The sequence below is a fragment of the Euleptes europaea genome, chromosome 1 (genome assembly GCF_029931775.1).
Source record: "Euleptes europaea isolate rEulEur1 chromosome 1, rEulEur1.hap1, whole genome shotgun sequence".
Lineage (NCBI taxonomy): Eukaryota > Metazoa > Chordata > Lepidosauria > Squamata > Sphaerodactylidae > Euleptes > Euleptes europaea.
Window position 1 is genome coordinate 17617367 of NC_079312.1, and position 18517 is coordinate 17635883.

At 47.5% G+C, this 18517-nt stretch overlaps 1 protein-coding gene across 1 annotated transcript in view; it reads right to left on the reverse strand.

Annotated features, from left to right (window-relative positions):
- The window catches only part of TNXB (tenascin XB), a 99549-nt gene that overhangs the window by 18443 nt on the left and 62589 nt on the right, over positions 1-18517 (reverse strand). The window contains exons 27-34 of the mRNA XM_056844146.1: positions 17117-17410; positions 14658-14984; positions 12938-13237; positions 9978-10271; positions 9425-9709; positions 7901-8194; positions 6383-6667; positions 1305-1622 (exon numbers count right to left, since the gene is read on the reverse strand). Of these exons, the coding sequence (XP_056700124.1) occupies positions 1305-1622; positions 6383-6667; positions 7901-8194; positions 9425-9709; positions 9978-10271; positions 12938-13237; positions 14658-14984; positions 17117-17410 (2397 nt within the window). The remainder of the gene's footprint in view (positions 1-1304; positions 1623-6382; positions 6668-7900; positions 8195-9424; positions 9710-9977; positions 10272-12937; positions 13238-14657; positions 14985-17116; positions 17411-18517) is intronic.

Genomic DNA, 18517 nt, shown 5'->3' on the forward strand with positions numbered 1-18517 from the left:
TGGTGGACTGTCTTCTCCTGAAGGTGATGTGTGGTGTTCAGGGCTGTTGGAAGCCTCCACATGCTCCCAAACAAAAATCCCCACTGGGCCCATGCGAATTTCCTGTTTTGTGCAGAGGGTTGGACTAGATGACCCTGGAGGCCCCTGCCAACTCTATGATTCTATGTCCAAAGCAAACATTACATGAAAACCAGACCCACAACCTGCCCAGCTCCGTGGCTCCAAGGGGGACCAAGGCCCACAGACTTTCCTTAGACTTCCTGGATGACATTTAAGGCAGGAGGGAAAAAAATTAACGGTAACGATTATGTGAAGTGCTGGAAGAAGGGACAGGGAAGATTCCCAAGTGAGACGCTGGAAAATGCACGAGTGATTTCAGTTTAAGTCTCTCTGCTCTCTCCTCCCCCTCCAAATTTCCTACCACTCATTGAAAGGGGGAGTACAAAACAACGCCGGTATTTGCACATTTGTGCCTCTCTTGCTAAGGCCCACCCTCCCTGACTGGACATCTTCCTCCTTTTCTCCAGGGAATAATTGTGGCCAGATTGGCCAACCACAAAGGAAACCGAAGAATACCAGAGATTAATTCCTTGGGTCTCGCAAAGGAAACCACATCTGGAAGCCAGCCTGGCCCTGCAGACTGAGCCAGGAGCACAGCTGTCGGATCGCTGCTTGTCCCAAGGATCAGCCCGGATTCCCTAAGCGCACAGCTTCTCGGCTCACCCCCGGATGGCCCCCTTAGCACAAGTTAACTGGTACAGTTGAATTGGATGGCCACAGCTGGCTGGATGGTGGGGGCGGAAGTGCAGACTTTGCGCTTTATGAATGCTTTACACCCAAAAAACGCCTTCATTAGCACGGGGGGGGGGTTGTTTTGTTTTTGCTAGATGTATTTTTGTAGAGTAAATGTATTTTTAAAATTTGGAATCCTGTGGTAGGGAAATAAGTCGGCAGAGTTTCTTTAAAACCTGTAAAAAAAATAAAGAGGCACTTTCAAGACTAATAGTTTTATAGTGGCTCTAGTTTCCATGGAGCACAGAATTTGGCAGATGCATGCCCATCCTGACTGCTCAGAAATTTGCGTATTGGCCAGTAGAGTCTCCTCAGACGTCCACTCCTCTTCTCCCAATCACACATAGCCTTTCCCACCCCCCCAATTCAATTCGTCCTTCTGCTCCTTTTCTACGAAAGAATTTAATTTATGTGATTCGCAAGTGCCATGATAATGCTTTTGACTGACCACTTTCCTGCCTCAGAAAATAATAATAATTCTGACACTGACGTCGCACTCGCGCTGTTATTACCTAGCCCGCTTGTCCGTGCCGCAGTGTTGATATTGGCCACTTCCACTCCGTTCTTGATGCCGTACAGCGTGAGGCTGTATTCTTTGTTTGGTGCCAGGCCCCTTAGCACCGTGACGCGCTCGGACCCCGGCACTTCAGCTTCCTTGGGCGGCGAGGGGCTGTTCCCGCTTCCCGCAAGGGAATCCTTGTATTGGATCCGGAAGGAATCGCACTGTCCCTCGGGGGCTTCCCACGCGAGCTGCAGGGAGGTGGGGGTGACATCGGAGACAACCAGGTTCGTGAGCAGAGTGACCGGCTTGCTGATGGCTTCTGGGAAAGCTACACGAGAGAGAATGGAGACGTGTGCAGTGAAAAGGATGTTTGGGGGGGCGGAACGGAAAGGAAAAAAGAAATGTGTTAAATAAGGTTGATCAGAAAAGTAGATTATACATTCAGGATAAATTACACTTCTTTTCCCCTCATAATGTTGAAAAATCTTAAGAGTTCTGTCTTCAGGTTAAAAAAAATTCCTACATCTGCCCTGACTGTGAGATTCCTTGGGGCAACTGATTGGTCACTGTTGGAAACAGAATGCTAGACTAGATTAGGGTCACCAGCCTCCAAGTGGTGGCTGGAGATCTCCAACTGTTACAGCTGATCTCCAGCCTGAGGAGGGCGGTATTTGGGGAGGGGCTTCAATGCCATAGAGTCCAATTGCCAAAGTGGCCATTTTCTCCAGGTGGATTGATCTCTATCACCTGGAAATCAGTTGTACTAGCGGGAGATCTCCAGCTAGTACCTGGAGGTTGGCAACCCTATCAATGCCATTGAGTCCAATTGCCAAAGTGGCCATTTTCTCCTAGTGGATGTGGGGAAATTGTTCTGTTTTCCTGCCCCTTTATGCAGGGAAGTTTCTCCGCAGTCACCGCCGCCAGCTGCTTCCAGGCTTCCTTTTGATTATGCATGCCTTTTCTGCCCGTCAAAGGTCGCCTCGCTGTCCCCACACATTTTGCCCGCATTTTTCAGATTCAGGCTAAAACAGCAAGTGGAAAACATGGGCAAAATGTGAAGGGAGGGCGAGGCAACCTCTGACAGGTTAACTCAGCCTTCCATCCTTCCGAGGTCGGTAAAATGAGTACCCAGCTTGCTGGGGGTAAAGGGAAGATGACTGGGGAAGGCACTGGCAAATCATCCCATAAACACAGTCTGTCTTGTAAATGTCGGGATGTGATGTCACCCCGTGGGTCAGGAATGACCCGGTGCTTGCACAGGGGACACCTTTACCTTACACCATCTATGTAGGTCCTATTGTATATATTGTCCTATATTGTATGTTATTGCACGTAGCTATTTATAAAGTATTTGCACTTTGTTTAAGCAGTGTTTCGCTCCTGTACTAAGTACCTGGAGATTGGCAACCCTAATGGTTGGGGTAGTTCTGCATTCAAACCCACTCAGAATGGCTGCCCTTCCTTCTTTTCTTTAGGCCTACAGTCCCGCCTGATGCTGCACGTGGCGGCTGATTCTCCAGCTGCTCCTCACACCCTTCGCCTCCTGCCGCTTCACAGACTTCGTAGGGAGTCATTTTCTCTCTCACACACGTGCCTTAGCAACTGCATGTGCGGCCAGCACATTTTCCTTCAAGCTGTTTACCAAACACAACCTTTCGCTCCTTGTCAGGTCGTTAGTAAGCGGCCTGACTTCAGCCATTAATCTCCCCATACATTTTCTACACTTGGTGGGCCCGGCTTCTTTTGATGGAGGCAGGCTGTCGCTCCAAGGCAGCTCCTTCCGTTTCGAGCCAAGACCATGGCGGCTGAATCCAAAACCATGCCTCCTTGCTCAGTGAAATGCACAGTTTTTGAGTGAGGCTTGTTCATCTAGGGGCAGGGTTGCCAACCTCCAGGTACTAGCTGGAGATCTCCTGCTGTTACAACTGATCTCCAGCCAACAGAGATCAGTTCCCCTGGAGAAAATGGCCGCTTTTGAGGGTAGACTCAATGGCTTTATGAGAGCCAGCGTGGTGTAGTGGTTAAGAGCGGTGGAATCTAATCTGGATAACTGGGTTTGATTTTGGGAGCGGAGCCTGAGGAGGGCAGGGTTTGGGGAGGGCAGGGACTTCAATGCCATATAAACAGACATGTTCTCCCGGGGAACTGATCTCTATCGGCTGAAGATCAGTTGTAATAGCAGCCGATCTCCAGCCGCCACCTGGAAGTTAGCACGGGAAAGTGGTACACAAATGCACATAAACAGGTTGCAAAAAACCAATCACTTTGTTGCTAAGCTTTCATGTTGTACACTTGTTTTGTTCTTTCCATCTTCATTACTCATTATAGACGTGTTTTTTGCAACCTGTTTATGTGCATTTGTGTACCACTTTCCCGTGCTAATTTCCAAACCTATTTGGTATAGGCACGGAGGTGCCTTTATTTTTGTTTTGCCACCTGGAAGTTGGCAACCCTAGTGGCAGGGTATCTGCTGCCTGTCAGAGCAGACAATGCCCAACTAGAGTAACCAAGGTTCTGACTCAGTAAGAAGCAGTTTCTGATGGTTCTCCTTGAACATTCACAGCAAATCATTCCAGGGAGAAATGAGGGTTTTCATGGCTCACAGCTCCATTTGCCTTTAATGAGTTTCTGCAGGCCAAGCCAGGCTTAAAGACAGAAGAGAAGATCCAGGCTGGATTTTTCTCTCCCCTCCCCCATTATTTGTTTAAGGCCCTTGTGACGAACTTGGGCTGTCTTGTCAGGGAACAGCCTTGCTCATTCCATCTCAAGGATACAAGGAAAACACCAGGGACAGAGGGATGATAAGGGATGGGGGTAGGTGTCAAAACGGAATTGCTCAGAGTGGACACAAAGTGTGAGAGGTACAATAGGGCCTTGGAAAGAATGATTTTTGCTTTTCTTCACTTTAAAACCTCCAATATGATGGGGTCTACCACTGGGTGTAGGAGCCCCGTGGCGCAGAGTGGTAAGCTGCAGTACTGCAGTCCAAGCTCTGCTCACAACCTGAGTTCGATCCCAACGGAAGCTGGTTTCAGGTAGCCAGCTCCAGGTTGACTAAGCCTTCCATCCTTCCGAGGTCGGTAAAATGAGGACCCAGCTTGCTGGGGGTAAAGAGAAGATGACTAGGGAAGGCACTGGCAAACCACCACACAAACAAAGTCTGCCTAGTAAACATCGGGATGTGACGTCACCCTATGGGTCAGGAATGACCAGGTGCTTGCACAGGGGACCTTTACCTTTACCACTGGGTAGGACAAAGAGTCCTACCTTATACATTAGATTGTGGGATACTGTTAAAAGGGCAGCAAATGGACAGTTCTTTCATTTATCATTAGATGTTTTCCACCTAGGGTTGCCAGCTCTGGGTTGGGAAATACCTGGAGATTTTTGGGACAGAGCCTAGGGAAGGCAGGGTTTTGAGGAGGGGAGGGACTTCAGTGCCATAGAGTCCCATTGCCAAAGCAACCATTTTCTCCAGGTGAACTGATCTCTATCAGCTGGAGATCAGTTGTAATAGTGGGAGATCTCCAGCTACTACCTGGAGGTTGGTACCCCTATTTCCACCATGGCACAAAGGGGGCAATTTGGATTTCCTCCCTTAAATAGCTGAGTCTGTATCCTAGGGTTGCCAACCTCCAGGTACTAGCTGGAGATCTCCCGCTATTACAACTGACCTCCAGCCGATAGAGATCAGTTCACCTGAAGAAAATGGCCACTTTGGCCATTGGACTCTATGTCATTGAAGTCCCTCACCTCCCCAAACCCTGCCCTCTGCAGGCTCTGCCCCAAAAACCTCCCGCCGGTGGTGAAGAGGGATCTGGCAACCCTACTGTGTCCGGATCAAGCCAAGAACCCAGTTTCCTCATGGTAGAAACCTTTAATAACTCAATGGCGAGACAAGAAGAGAAGTGTTTCCAAATACAGTGATGGGAAGGCATCTATGAACCTGCCTTATACTGAGGCAAACCGTTGGTCTATCAAAGTCAGTATACTTAATTCCAGGGGTCCCTGACCTGTTTGAGCTGGGGGGGGCGCGCACGGTGGACACAACCATAAAATGGCTGCCATGGGAGGCAGATCCGTATACACAGAGGAACCCCAAGTGCAGTGGAGAAGAAGGGTAATGCCATTTCCGACCGTCAGATGTCGCCTCGCTCTCCCCCTGTGTTTCCCTGCATTTTGCCTGTGTTTTCAAATTCGAGATAAAACAGGTCCCTGAAAATGCAGGGGAACGCAGGGGGAGAGCGAGGCGACAGTCGGAAACGGCATGCATCATCGAAACAAAGACCCGAAGTCGTTGGAGGGGTGACCGTGAGGGAAACAGCCTCATGGATAAAAGACCTTAGAGGAATTTTTAGACTGGAGCGAGGCTAGGAGGAGGAGGGAGGTGTGCTGCTTATCAAATTGCTCCATGCTAGCCCCACTGCTGTGGAGCTCACTCCAGATATACGCTCTATATTTGTCCCACTCTTCACCCTATCAAGGTGGGGGCTCTGACCTAGGGGTAACCTGGGAAATGGCCTACTCTTGGGGTTTAGCTATCTAGTAGCAGCTAGAGCCTCCCTAACCTCACTTTTGTACGGGGGGGATTTTTCAAGATCACTAGGACCTGATCCCACTTGGGAACATTTTAACTCCTCCCCCATTAGACATTGGCCTTTCATGCAGGGATGTTTCCCCATGGTCACCCCCACCAACTGCTCCGGGACTTCCTTTTGATTATGCATGCCTTTTCCGGCCATCAGAGGTTGCCTTGCTCTCCCCGCACATTTTGCCCACGTTTTCCAGATTCTGGCTAAAATAGCATCTGGAAAACACGGGCAAAACCCACAAGGAGAGCGAGGCGACCTCTGATGGGTGGAAAAGGCATGCATAATCAAGCCCCAAAGCAGTCAATGGGGATGATCGTGGGGAAACGTCCCTGCATAAAAGGCCACTATTTGAGCGTAAGTCAGGGTTCGTAATGGGCAAAGAAAAAACAGATACAAAATAGAACGAGAAGAAAAGTGATTCACAGACACTTCTGTAGAGCTGGGTAAGAGGAAGCCAAAACAGGGGATTTTGGCACAGGAGATCCAGGGAACTCACCTGTGACCGCATCGGTAGAAATGGGTCCAATCTGCTTCCTCCCTGAAAAGCCATAGAGGTTGAACTTGTATTTCTGTGAAGGCAGAAGGCCTGACACGACGAACGAGCGGGAGCCAGCGTCTACAGGCAACGTTTGGGGCCTGTCCTCGTCATCCTTGTACTGGATGAGGAAAGAGTCAAATTTCCCGACAGCGATGGTCCACGAGAGGCGGACGGAGTCCTTGGTCACCTCGGAGATGGAGAGTTCCCCCAGTCTGGGACGCTTTTCTGGTTCCGACATTCGAGCTGGGACGGACAGAGAACGGAGAGATGGCTGTGAATCAGGTTGTCCTGGGCAAAAGGATCCCTTCCCATCCATTGTGTATTGTCCTGGTCCGAGAGGGGGAACGGGCAGCTGGTTTGTTCCGATCCTCTAAAGTGCGACTCCTGCTCACCAGTGGAGGAGGAGGGCAAAACTTTCATGTCGTGAACCTTTCCCTTCCCTTGGCATGATTATGGGAAGTAAAGACTTGCAGATATTTATTTGGGGAGTTAAGGACAACTATTTTTAACATAACAAAACAAAAAAAATGTCTACAGGGATCATGCCTTAAAAATTTGATATAAAATACTTCTGGATCCTTTTTAAAGGAAACCTCACATATATATATATATATATATATATATATATATATATATATATATATATATATATATATATATATATATATATATATATATATATATACTTTCAATGGACAATCAACAATAGATCTATACATAAACTAAAAACAGATATTGTCAAAGGCTTTCACGGTCAGAGTTAATTGGTTCCTGTAGGTTATCCGGGCTCTGTAACCGTGGTCTTGGTATTTTCTTTCCTGACGTTTTGCCAGCAGCTGTGGCAGGCATCTTCAGAGGAGTAACACTGAAGGACAGTGTCTCTCAGTGTCAAGTGTGCAGGAAGAGTAATATATAGTAAGAAGGGGGTTGGGTTTGAGCTGAGTCATTGAAACGTCAGGAAAGAAAATACCAAGACCACGGTTACCCAGCCCGGATAACCTACAAGAACCAATAAAAACAGATAGTCGCATAATCACATAAAATCACGTTTTAACACTTTACAGCTCTACATCAGTAACTCCTTCTCACTTAACTAGAACTATATCTTATTACAAAATGGACATTTCTATTCTTTGAATCGTTCTTGTCCTTAAGAAGTCTACACTATTAATATCATTATTATTTTGGTAAGCAGTTAACGTCACTAAAATATACACCTCTTATTTTTGATGTCCAATCATGTATCTTAGGGGAGGCTTTCTGATTCCACTGCCTAACAAAGACCATTCTGGCTGCAGTTATCATTTGTAAAGCAACTATCCCTCGAGCTCTCAGAAAGAAATATATTAAAGGCCCCTGGGTGGAGGCCGCTTCAAAGACATTCTCAAGTAGGGTTTTTTAAAAAGGGATGAATTAGTAAAGAAGCGGGGGGGCGGGGAGACTTTGCACCTTCCTAGGGAATCCGAGGCCTCTGACCTGTGACAGCTTCAGTGGAGACGGGGCCCAGGCGCTTCCGCCCAGCAAGGCCGTAAAGGTTGAATTTGTATCTGCGGGAAGGTGCCAAGTTGGAGACAGTGACATCGCGGGAGCTGCCGTCCACACGCAGTGCCTGGGCTTTGCCCTCCGCATCTCGGTACTGGATAGTAAAGGAGTCAAAGTTCCCCGACGTGACGCTCCAGGACAGGCGGACGGACGTGCCGGTGACGTCGGAGGCTGATATCTCACCGAGACTGGGTCGCGGAACGGCTAACTGGCCAGAGGCTGCAGGAGCTGAGAAAGAAAGAGGCAGTGGGGTTTAATCCGGGTTTAGTCAACACTTTGATTATAGGGTTATTTCCTTAACGAGATGGGAGGCAGGGGGAAGAAAGCCCCATAAATCACTCCATTAAACAGAAGCACCAGGTTAATCTGTAAGCAAAGGGGTTTTAAATGAGTTGCAGTTACCATTGGGGCTTTTCAACCTGTGGGTCATTTTTTTGTGGGAGCAACTTGACACTGTCTTTTAGACTCAGATGACAGAGGGGGGGGGCTACAGAGAGTCAGAGTGACAGACAAGTCAAGACCTGTGCATCCCTTCCTTTTTACGGCTCTGATGCTGTCCCTTCGATGTGCAGATTGCTGCTCTCAGGGAACCTTCCTTCCTTATGGCTACCACCTTCTCCCTTTCTCTCCACCTTGCAACCATGGGGTCTTGACATGCTTCCCTCTATCTCCATCCATTCTAGTTTAATTAGCTAGTTTAGAATGCTATCTCTCCTCCACCCTGACGAGAATGGAGATCCTAACAATAAAGGACTCATACTGGTTTGCTGAGCCAGCATGGTGTAGTGTTTAAGAGTTGTGGACTCTAATCTGGAGAACAGGGTTTGATTCCCCACTCCTCCACATGAAGCCTGCTTCTATACTTGCAGGATGATTGGATCTATCCCACTGAATTTCATTTTACTGGCGCAAAACCTTGTGATTTAGGTTTTGATTATGCTCTTTTCAGTTTGGTTGCAGAGAGAAGAAGGGCCCTGAGAATTCTGTCATAAAATTGCCTGGGGAGGTAAGGTTGCCAGCTCTGGGTTCAGGAATTTCTGGAGATTTGGGGGTGGAGCTTGGGGAGGGGCAGGACTTCAGCATGGTATAAAGCCATGGAATCTGCTCTCTGAAGCCACCATTTTTTTTCCAGGGGAGGTGACCTCTGTAGTCTGGAGATCAGCTGCAATTCTGGGGGTTCTCCAGGCCCCGCTTGGTGGTCAGCAACTCTATGTGGAGAGGAAAATGTGATGTTGTAGGACTTCCTATGGATGAGGAAGGGAATAACACAATGATAGCTGGGCCCACTCTCATGGTGTGTTTGCCCAGTGGCAACCTGAAACCAAAACAGAGACGAACAACAGAAGTCCCCAGTCTCACATTCTGGAAAAAGAAAGAAAAGGACGATCTTCTGGTACAGAAAGAAAAGCATTACAGTGATGAGAAACTGGTTTGGCCGACCACTGGGCCGCAGCTGACCTGTGACGGCCTCTGTGGTGATCGGACCAAAGCGCTTGCGGCCAGAGACTCCATAGAGGTTGAACCTGTATCTGTGAGAGGGTGTCATGTCGTGGAGCCGCAGCGAGCGTAATCCCCCATCCACTGGCAAGGCATGGGCCTTGCCCTCGGCGTCATAGTACTGGATGATAAAGGAATCAAAATGTCCATCCTCGACAGTCCAGGAGAGGAGGACTGATTCAGGAGTGATGTCGCCAGCTGACAGTTTTCCAAGCCTGAGCTGAACGGGTTCCTCCGATTGGGTGCCTGAGTCTGGAACAAAGATGGGATGGTTGCTGTACTAAAAACATTTCAAGGAATGTAACTGACACATAATGCTTTGCTCCTGATACCCCTTCTTGCTCTCATGAGGTAACCTGGAAAGTAATCGTGATGGTCCTAATTTGGTAACAGACACACAAAAACGATTCCTGAGAGGGGAATACTTTCTTCTTTTTAAAGATGTCTCACAAGCTGAACGGCTAGTCTGTGTACCATATTTTTTATCCCACCCTTCCTCCAAAGGGGTTCTGACCTGTGACTGCATCGATGGAGATGGGACCAAGACGCTTGCGGCCATAAATGCCATAAAGGTTGAACTTGTAAGTGCGAGAAGAAACCAGGTTGGGGACCGTAACGTGACGGGAATCACCGTTTAAGGGCAGCACCTGAGCCTTGCCCTTTGCATCTCTGTACTGGACCAAGATAGAGTCAAATTCCCCTGCAGGGACAGTCCAGGACAGACTGACAGAATCGCTGGTGACACTGGAAACTGAGAGATCTTCTAGGCGGGGCTGGACATCAGGGGCTCCCTGGGCTATCTCTGGAGCTAGAAGGAAAAAAGAAAATGGAATTGAAAAATAAAGAGAAGCAGGATCTCGTCATGAGCGGGAACCCTACAAAATTAAAAACATCTCAGCTGGGCGGGGGAGGGGGATTGCTGAAGAAAGGCAACCTGCTGGAGAGAAAAGGCAGCAAAGGAAGCTGAGGGAAAAAATGGTGGTGGTTAAAAAGAGTCGTCAAGTTGCAGCCGACGTACGGCGACCCCATAGGGTTTTCAAGGCAAGAAATGAACAGAAGTGGTTTGCCATTGCCTGCCTCTCCATATCAACCCTGGAGTTCCTTGGTGGTCTCCCATCCAAGTAATAATCAAGGTTGACCCTGCTCAACTTCAGAGATTGGATGAGAGAGTTTGGAGGGAGAGAAGGGTTGTGATGGCTTTTAATGGATAAGAGCTTGGGGCCTTCTAGCTGTAGTTTTCAAACTGTGTTCTGAGGAGCCCTGTGATTGTTTGGAAGGTTTTTAGGGGTTCCTTGATGGGAAGATCAATAATTGTGGACAAGCCTCTCTGAAAGGCAGATTGCTTATCCCCTTTCCCTTGGTGATGAGCGCTGCAGGAAGTTACTGTGTGGTTTGTAGGTCAAGTACATTTGCAAACCACCACCATTCTTTGCCTCTGTCCTGAAGGATGTCCCTGGTTACATTTATGTCTGTCATGCTCTGCACTTGTTAAGGCTACACAGAAATATCTGTACAAAGATCAGTAACCCTATGAGTCTATGGGTCTTTGGATTGGCAGGGCAGTGCTTCCTCATCAAAATTGCTCCCCAGATTTTAGAAGTTCAGATTGCCTGGTCTTACTGCCAGTATTCATTGCAGCCTTAATAGCCAGGGTTGCCAACCTCCAGGTGGCGGCTGGAGATCTCCCACTGTTACAGGTGATCTCCAGGTGAAAAAGATCAGTTCATCTGGAGAAAATGGCTGCTTTGTAAAGTGGACTCTATGGCATTATACTCTATTGAAGTCCCTCTCCTCCCCAAACCCCACCCTCCTCAGGCTCCACCCTCAAAAGCTCCAGGTAGTTCCCAACCCGGAGCTGGCAACCGTATTAACAGCCCAGAACAGCTTCATCTAAGCAGAGTCAGTACCTGGGCTGGGAGACCACCACAGAAGACTGGGGCTGTTCTGCAGAGGAAGGCAATGGCAAACCACCTCTGCTCATCTCTTGCCTTGAAAACCCCATGAGGTCGGGGGGGGGGAGTCACCATGAGTCAATTGAGACTCGATAGCATGCTTCACCTTTAATGCATGCAATCAGTTATTACGAGTCCTCCATCATTCTGTTTTCTCTTTCAAAAGCATGGTGCAAGCAAGATTCACTGCCGCTTACTAATATGCAAGTCTACGTTGATGAAGCACTGCCCAAAATTAGCAACCTCGATGCAATTGTACGTGTTGTTATGTTAATATTCTTTTTGGTCCAGTTTTACTATGTACAGTAGGGTATGTGCCCCTCAGTAAAACACAACACATAAAATGCCCCTTTCTTGTGCTACAGGAGACAAGTGGTTTGGAAATCTGGTCTTAGTGGCAGGACACATCCAGCATGACAAAGATCTGGGAATGGCTGAAGAACCAAGGAGAGGTCCAGTTAAGTTCAAGGCAAGGAGCAGGCGAGAAGCTGTCCAGTTTAGTAATGGGAATACTTAAGGGAGACTAGGGAGATACTGAGAGCAGCAGAGTCCAGACTGCTTACTGAAGAGTTTTATAGCTGGGCTTTTTATTACTCTTATTTATTAGATTTCTGTGCTGCTCTTCCCGACCAAGTTGGGCTCAGAGTGGCTCACAAGTTTACACAATTTAACACTGATCACAATAAACACTTTAAACTAAACAACCTTTAAAAAAAACTAAGACACCCTTAAGCCATATACCGTGCCATTAAAACCATAGCAGGAACACAATCCTGACTACAATTGCATCAAGATTACTTTGTGGAGGATATTTTATGAATGTTGATGAATGCATTGGTCATGCAAAGTGGGGGGGAGAGAAATAAAGTGAAGGAGAAATGGAAGTTGTGGCGAACTTTGTGTGCTCCCGTTCTGCATTTAATTTGAGGAAAGTTCCCAGATATTTGAAGGACCATCTCCTTCCATATGTCACAGTGCGCCAATTATGGTTGTCAGGAAGCCATCTATAGTATTGGCTCTCCCACTGTTTAGGGCGGCCTGTCCGGCATTGACCAGGGCCCGGGTTTTTTCCATCATGGCTCTGGCTCTGTGAAAGGGGCTCCCTGAAGAGGTGAGGGCCCTCTTTGGAGATCTTCAGGAGGTGCTGCAAGGACTGCCTGTCAGCCAGGGCTTTTGAGGGAGTTTGAATGGCAGGCATCTGTTAAGGGTGGGAGAGAGATTTGGGGTTTGCTATTGTATTTTTTGCTTTCAACTAAAATTGTTTGCAATGATTATTGCAAGCTGCCTTGAACCACAAGGAAAGGTGGGATATAAATGTTTAAATACATAAATTATTAATCAACTGGAATAAGAGAGACAAGGGACGTGGGGCAGACTGTCAAAGCCATCAAAGAAAACAGAAATATCAGAACATATTTTCTGGTCTATGACCACAATAAAAATATTAGCATTAATCAGAGAAAACAAGTAGCAGCCCAAGAGAAGGGAAACCACGGAGACCCCTTGGAAGGCTGCTGCTGACCTGTGATAGTATCAATTGAGACCGGCCCGAGGCGCTCGTGGCCTGAGATTCCGTAGATGATGAATTCGTATCTCTGTGAGGGTGTCAGGTTGTAGAGGTGGAGAGAGCGCATGGCTCCGTCCACAGGCAGCACCTGGAGCTTTCTGGCAGCATCCTTGTACTGGATGAGGAAAGAGTCGAAATTACCCTCCCGAACGGTCCAAGAAAGGAGCAGGGAATCTGGAGTGACCTCAGAGACTGTGACGTCTCCCAGGCGGGGCCGAACACCCTCTCCTGCTGGTTGCTCCGGGCCCCCATCCACTTCCTGGGCTGGTGTTGTTGAGGCTGCCAATAAATAAATAAATACATAAATAAATAAAGAGGAAGAGGAAGATAATGAAGGACCTGCATTGTGCAGGGGGTTGGACTTGATGGCCCTGGTGGTCCCTTCCAACTCTATGATTCTATGACCCTGAGAGACAAATCAAGGGAACACAGCTTTGGGAAGCAGGCACATTTTAGCTGGTGCAGGCAAGCCCCACCAACATGGCTGCGTGTTCTCCCTATTAAAAGAAGTACTATGTCCAGGAACGAGAAATGCCAGGAAAAGCTGGATTCGACTACCTATATAAATTATGCACAGGGATCAAATGGATACAGTTTTCTATTCATTAATGTGATTTATTCTGTGGGTTCCCCCCACACTTATTCATTTTGGCTCCACTGGGTAGTAGTCAGAGAGGTGGTTGAAACAGATACCTATGGTGCAATCCTACATATAGTTACACCATTCTAAGCCCAATGATTTCGAGGGCATAACTCTGCTTAGGACTGTACTGTAAGTGGACAGTGGCATGGTTTTCATTAAAATCTTGGAAGGGTACTGAAAATCCTGCCCCAACCCCTGGAAATGTATTTCAGCCAGACCTCAAGTACAAGCAGCTATTGTTGACACATTTTTATTCAAAGCCTTACGGGCTATTAGCTCGCTTTCCTTTTCAGCAAATGTCATTCCCCTGCCCACTGAATATTAAGTCATCTTTCTGGTTTCAGAGATTCAAGAAGGCATAGCATTGAAAGCAAAGCACTCTCTGTATGCTCAAGGGTCCCTTTGACTTCAAATATTCCCGGGCAGATCCCAGCTGAATCTTGGCCTCAAATTTAGTCAAACCAGCCATATATGATTTCAAAATGTCCATCCCAGTCAACTTCATGGGAGCACTTTCTCCAGGGATAAAGTTCATTGATCGCAATTGCTTTCCCTTCTAAATATTGAAATCGACACTTGTTGTTTCTGAGCAAGAGTCCAACAGATCTCTTAGGGCTCCAGTGCAGAGTTTTGTTGAAAGGAAGTTAGTTCTTCAGTAAAGAGGCACAAACTTCCACCATGATGTCAGTCACAGTATTTAGATATCTGAAGCCCCAGAAACATGACTAGAAACTGGAGTGGTTTTAGATTAAAGCTGGGAATTTGAGGAAGCAGAATCCAGTGCCTGCCATACTAGGCTCCTTTTTTTTTTTTTTTTTGCATCCCCACAGCTCTGTATCATACACTCAGCCCTGCCTTTCAAGGGAAGGACACTGGTAGGTAATGATGGAAACAAACAATACAGTGATTCTTCAAACCAGTTTAAGAGACGAGATGTTCGCCTGAAAACCCAACCAAGTGGAAAAGCTGTTAGTTAAAGAACAAGAAAATGAAATGAATTACGTTTTTCCTCCGGGAGCGGTCCAGGCTGACCTGTCACAGCGCTAACTGAAACGGGCCCGAGGCGCTGGAGTCCATAAATACCATAGAGGTTGAATCTGTACTTATGAGAGGGAACCAAGTTGGGTACAATGACCTCGTGAGATCCCCCGCCCACGGGAACAGCCTGGGGTCTTCCCTCGGCATCCTTGTACTGGATAGAGAAGGAATCAAAGCTTCCTGAAGGGACGCTCCATGAGAGATGGGCAGTGGTACTGGTGACCTCAGAGACAGAGAGGTTGCCCAGGCGGAGCTCACTTCCAGGGGCGACTTCTTCCGTTCCCCCCTGTTGATCAAGTTCAGCCTCTTTCTGCGGCTTTGCTGTTGCGAGAGTTAAAACAAAGAAGTTGTGAACAAGAAACTGACATGAGAATGTTGTCGTCTTCTACATACCAGTACCTGCTGTCAGGAGGGTAAAATCCAAGATTACATGATAACAGGTAAGAGAGAGAAATTGGGGACATCAAGGGAGAGGATGTGGAAGAGGGTACATATTATATCACGTCAAATAGATTAATTGTGGGCCAGGCCCTCTTCCCTGGGATACCAGTGGATACTGTCAGCCTGGTCTATGCATTGCAGTAGGATGAGGTGGTAGAACCCAGAGGTTATTGGGGGGGGGGGAGCAGAATGGACTGTACCATTCTTGGACTGCAGGTGGCAGAGGCTCTTTCTGGATGTCTGCTCACATGAGAAAAAAAACCTGCAATTTAAGATCAAGTGCATTGGAGGAGTAATGTTTAAAATAAACAAAAAGGGTTTTTTTTTGTCCTGTGACCAACACTGACACAACCAGGACATTTGTCACGGTGGGAGGAGGGCAATTCCATCATCCCCTCCTCTTGTGCCACTTCTGAAGGTCATTAGACCAGATGTATGGAAGAAGTATGTGGCAGGTGTACCCCTGGCCCTGTTCCCTGATGCTTGCTATCCAGATGTTGCAAGTTGCCTTTAAAAGCCTAAAGGGCATGAAGGTAGGATAGAAACCTTTGAAGTGAACAAATGACTAAACTATAAGCCAAGTTATCTAGAAATCGGCCTTTTCCGGCCAAACAAACACAAGGTTTGGGCGGACCTCTGACACTTTGCCTGTGCAGCTGCACCAGCTGTTCTCTCCAGGATTCATCCCAGGAGATACCAGAAACAGCTGGCAGTCTTGGCACCTTCTCAGGATGGTGCCCCTTTGGTCAAAGGAAAAGCCAAGACCTCCATAAAGAGGTATTAACTTGCCCACAATGTCCCTTGCACAGATTTTGATAACTCTGAATGCCACAATTGCATTCAAAACTGTGTGCTCTCAGGCTTCTGAGAGCCCACCAAGTTCTTTTTTTATATATATAGTATTCCTGAATTGCTATAAGGATTAGAAGTATGCTATAAATTGAGGGGACTTCCTTTTCCCTTGTCCTTCATTTTCCCTTCCTTTCCCCTCTCTTTCCCTTGTGTTTTCTGTTCCTTTATCCTTTATCAGTTTTCCATTCCTTTATCAATCTGGACTGTTGGTGCACCTACTGTTATATGGGGTCTTTTATGCATGGCTCCCTCGCAGTCATCCCTCCAACAACTTCTTTGTCTTTGTTTTGATTATGCATGCCACTTCCCACCATCAGAGGTTGCCTCATTCTCCCCCTGAGTTTCCTCGCGTTTTGTCCACATTTTCAAATTCGAGATAAACCATGTCCCTGAAAATCTGGGCAAACTGCGGGAAAACTGCAGGGGGAGAGCGAGGCGTCCTATGATGGTGGGAAATGGCATGCATAATCAAAACAAAGACCTGAAGTTGTCGGAGGGGTGACTGCGAGGGAAACAGCCATGCATAAAAGCCCTGGGACTTTGGCCACCTGTAGAAACATCCTTCCCAAGAAAAAATAGTTGATGGCACCATCTGTATGGAAGATGTAGTAAAATTGGTCTGTTTTTTTACATTTTGTATTATTATGGGAAGGATAAATATTAAAATCACTTATTATTATCATCATCATCATCATCATCATCATTATTATTTTGATATCCTATCGAGCCGTGAGCACAGCAACAGACATGCAAAGAGGAACTCCGAAAGGTTTGATCCTGTTTACATGTTTTCCCCATTGACTGCTGTCACACAGTCAAAACAGCAGTTTTCGTTTTTGAGTGAAAGGAGAAGCAGTTCCGGGCTTGCCATGAAAACATTTGAGGGAGAATATTCGGCAAAGCCCTACAAAATGCACATTGTCCTGGATTAATCCAAGGAAACAAAGATCAGTCTGATTCCTGCAAAGGAGAAAGGCTGATTCAAGGCAATTCATGCTGGATCCATCCCAAAGGAGTGCTGACAATAAAGGGCTGGGGAAAGGTTGGTAAGGGGGAAAGATCAAGCCAGAGTTGCGTGCCACCTAGGGGAGAAGGTAAAATTATAGAAAGAGCTGTCTGATTAGTTCTTCGTAGCTCCCAAATTTGGGTCATTCGCTGACCTGTGACGACAGTGACCGAGATTGGGCCGAAGCGCCTGCGTCCGGAGATGCCATAGAGGCTGAACTTGTATCTGTAAGAAGGCACCAAATAGTACATCACAATAGAACTGATCTCCTTGCCCACAGGCAGCGACTGAGGCTTGCCCTTGGCATCCTTGTACTGCACTAGGAAGGAATCAAAGATCCCAAGCGGGACACTCCAGAACAGGCGGACGGAGTTGCTGGTGACATCGGACACAGAGAGCTCTCCCAGGTCAGGTTGCGGCTGCGGCGTGGCTGTCCTGTCCCCCACCACTGGGGCTGGAGCCAAGGGAGCTGTCAAAAAGAGCAACAGCAAGATAAATTGATGGGCTGTCGGAGCACAGAGTCCACGATCAATATATTTCCTGGCTATGGGGCATGGGAAAGGTATGTGTAAAAACAGCCTTGCCTGATCACACCTGTCTGAGGCTTGCCTGTCTGTTCCAGTGTCCTGTTACGCACATAGGATAAACAGGTACCCCTGGAAGGCACACAAGCATGGGCATGGAGACCTTCAACCCTCCTCTGATGCTGCTCCCACCACCACCACCACCAGTATTCTGAGGGTTTCTAATCTCTGAGCATGAATGTTCCATGAGTCATGGTGTCTAAAAGCCTATGGTGGGCCTCTCCTCCATGAATTTGCCTCATCTTCTTTGAAAGTCAACTACAGTGCCATCAGAACAGAAGAAGAAGAATTGGTTTTTATATCCTCTACCACTTAAGGGAGAATCAAACCAGCTTACAATCACCTTCCCTTCCCCTCCCCACAACAGACACCCTGTGAGGTAGGTGAGGCTGAGAGAGCTCTAAGAGAGTGAAAGGTCACTCAGCTGGCTTCATGTATAGGAGTGGGGGGGGGGGGAATTCCACTTCACCAGATGATCCTCTGCCGCTCATGTGGAGGAGTGGGAAATCAAACCTGGTTCTCCAGATCAGAGTCCACTGCTCCAAACCACCACCCTTTACCACAACACCGTGCTGGCCTCCAGTGATGTTAATAAATAATTTCAGACTCATAGAATCGAAACATAGAATCATAGAGTTGGAAGGGACCACCAGGGTCATCTAGTCCAACCCCCTGCACAATGCAGGAAATTCACAACTACCTCCCCCCCCACACCTAGTGACCAGAAGATGGCCACTTCACGAAGATTCCTTCATGACATTTCCAGAGTGTCCTCTCGGTTGTCCCTTAGAAGTGGCATCCTGTTGTCCCATTAGGGTTGCCAACTTCCAGGTACTAGCTGGAGATCTCCTGCTATTACAACTGATCTCCAGCCGATAAGAGATCAGTTCCCCTGGAGAAAATGGCCGCTTTGGCAACTGGACTCTATAGCATTGAAGTCCCTCCCCTCCCCAAACCACGCCCTCCTCAGG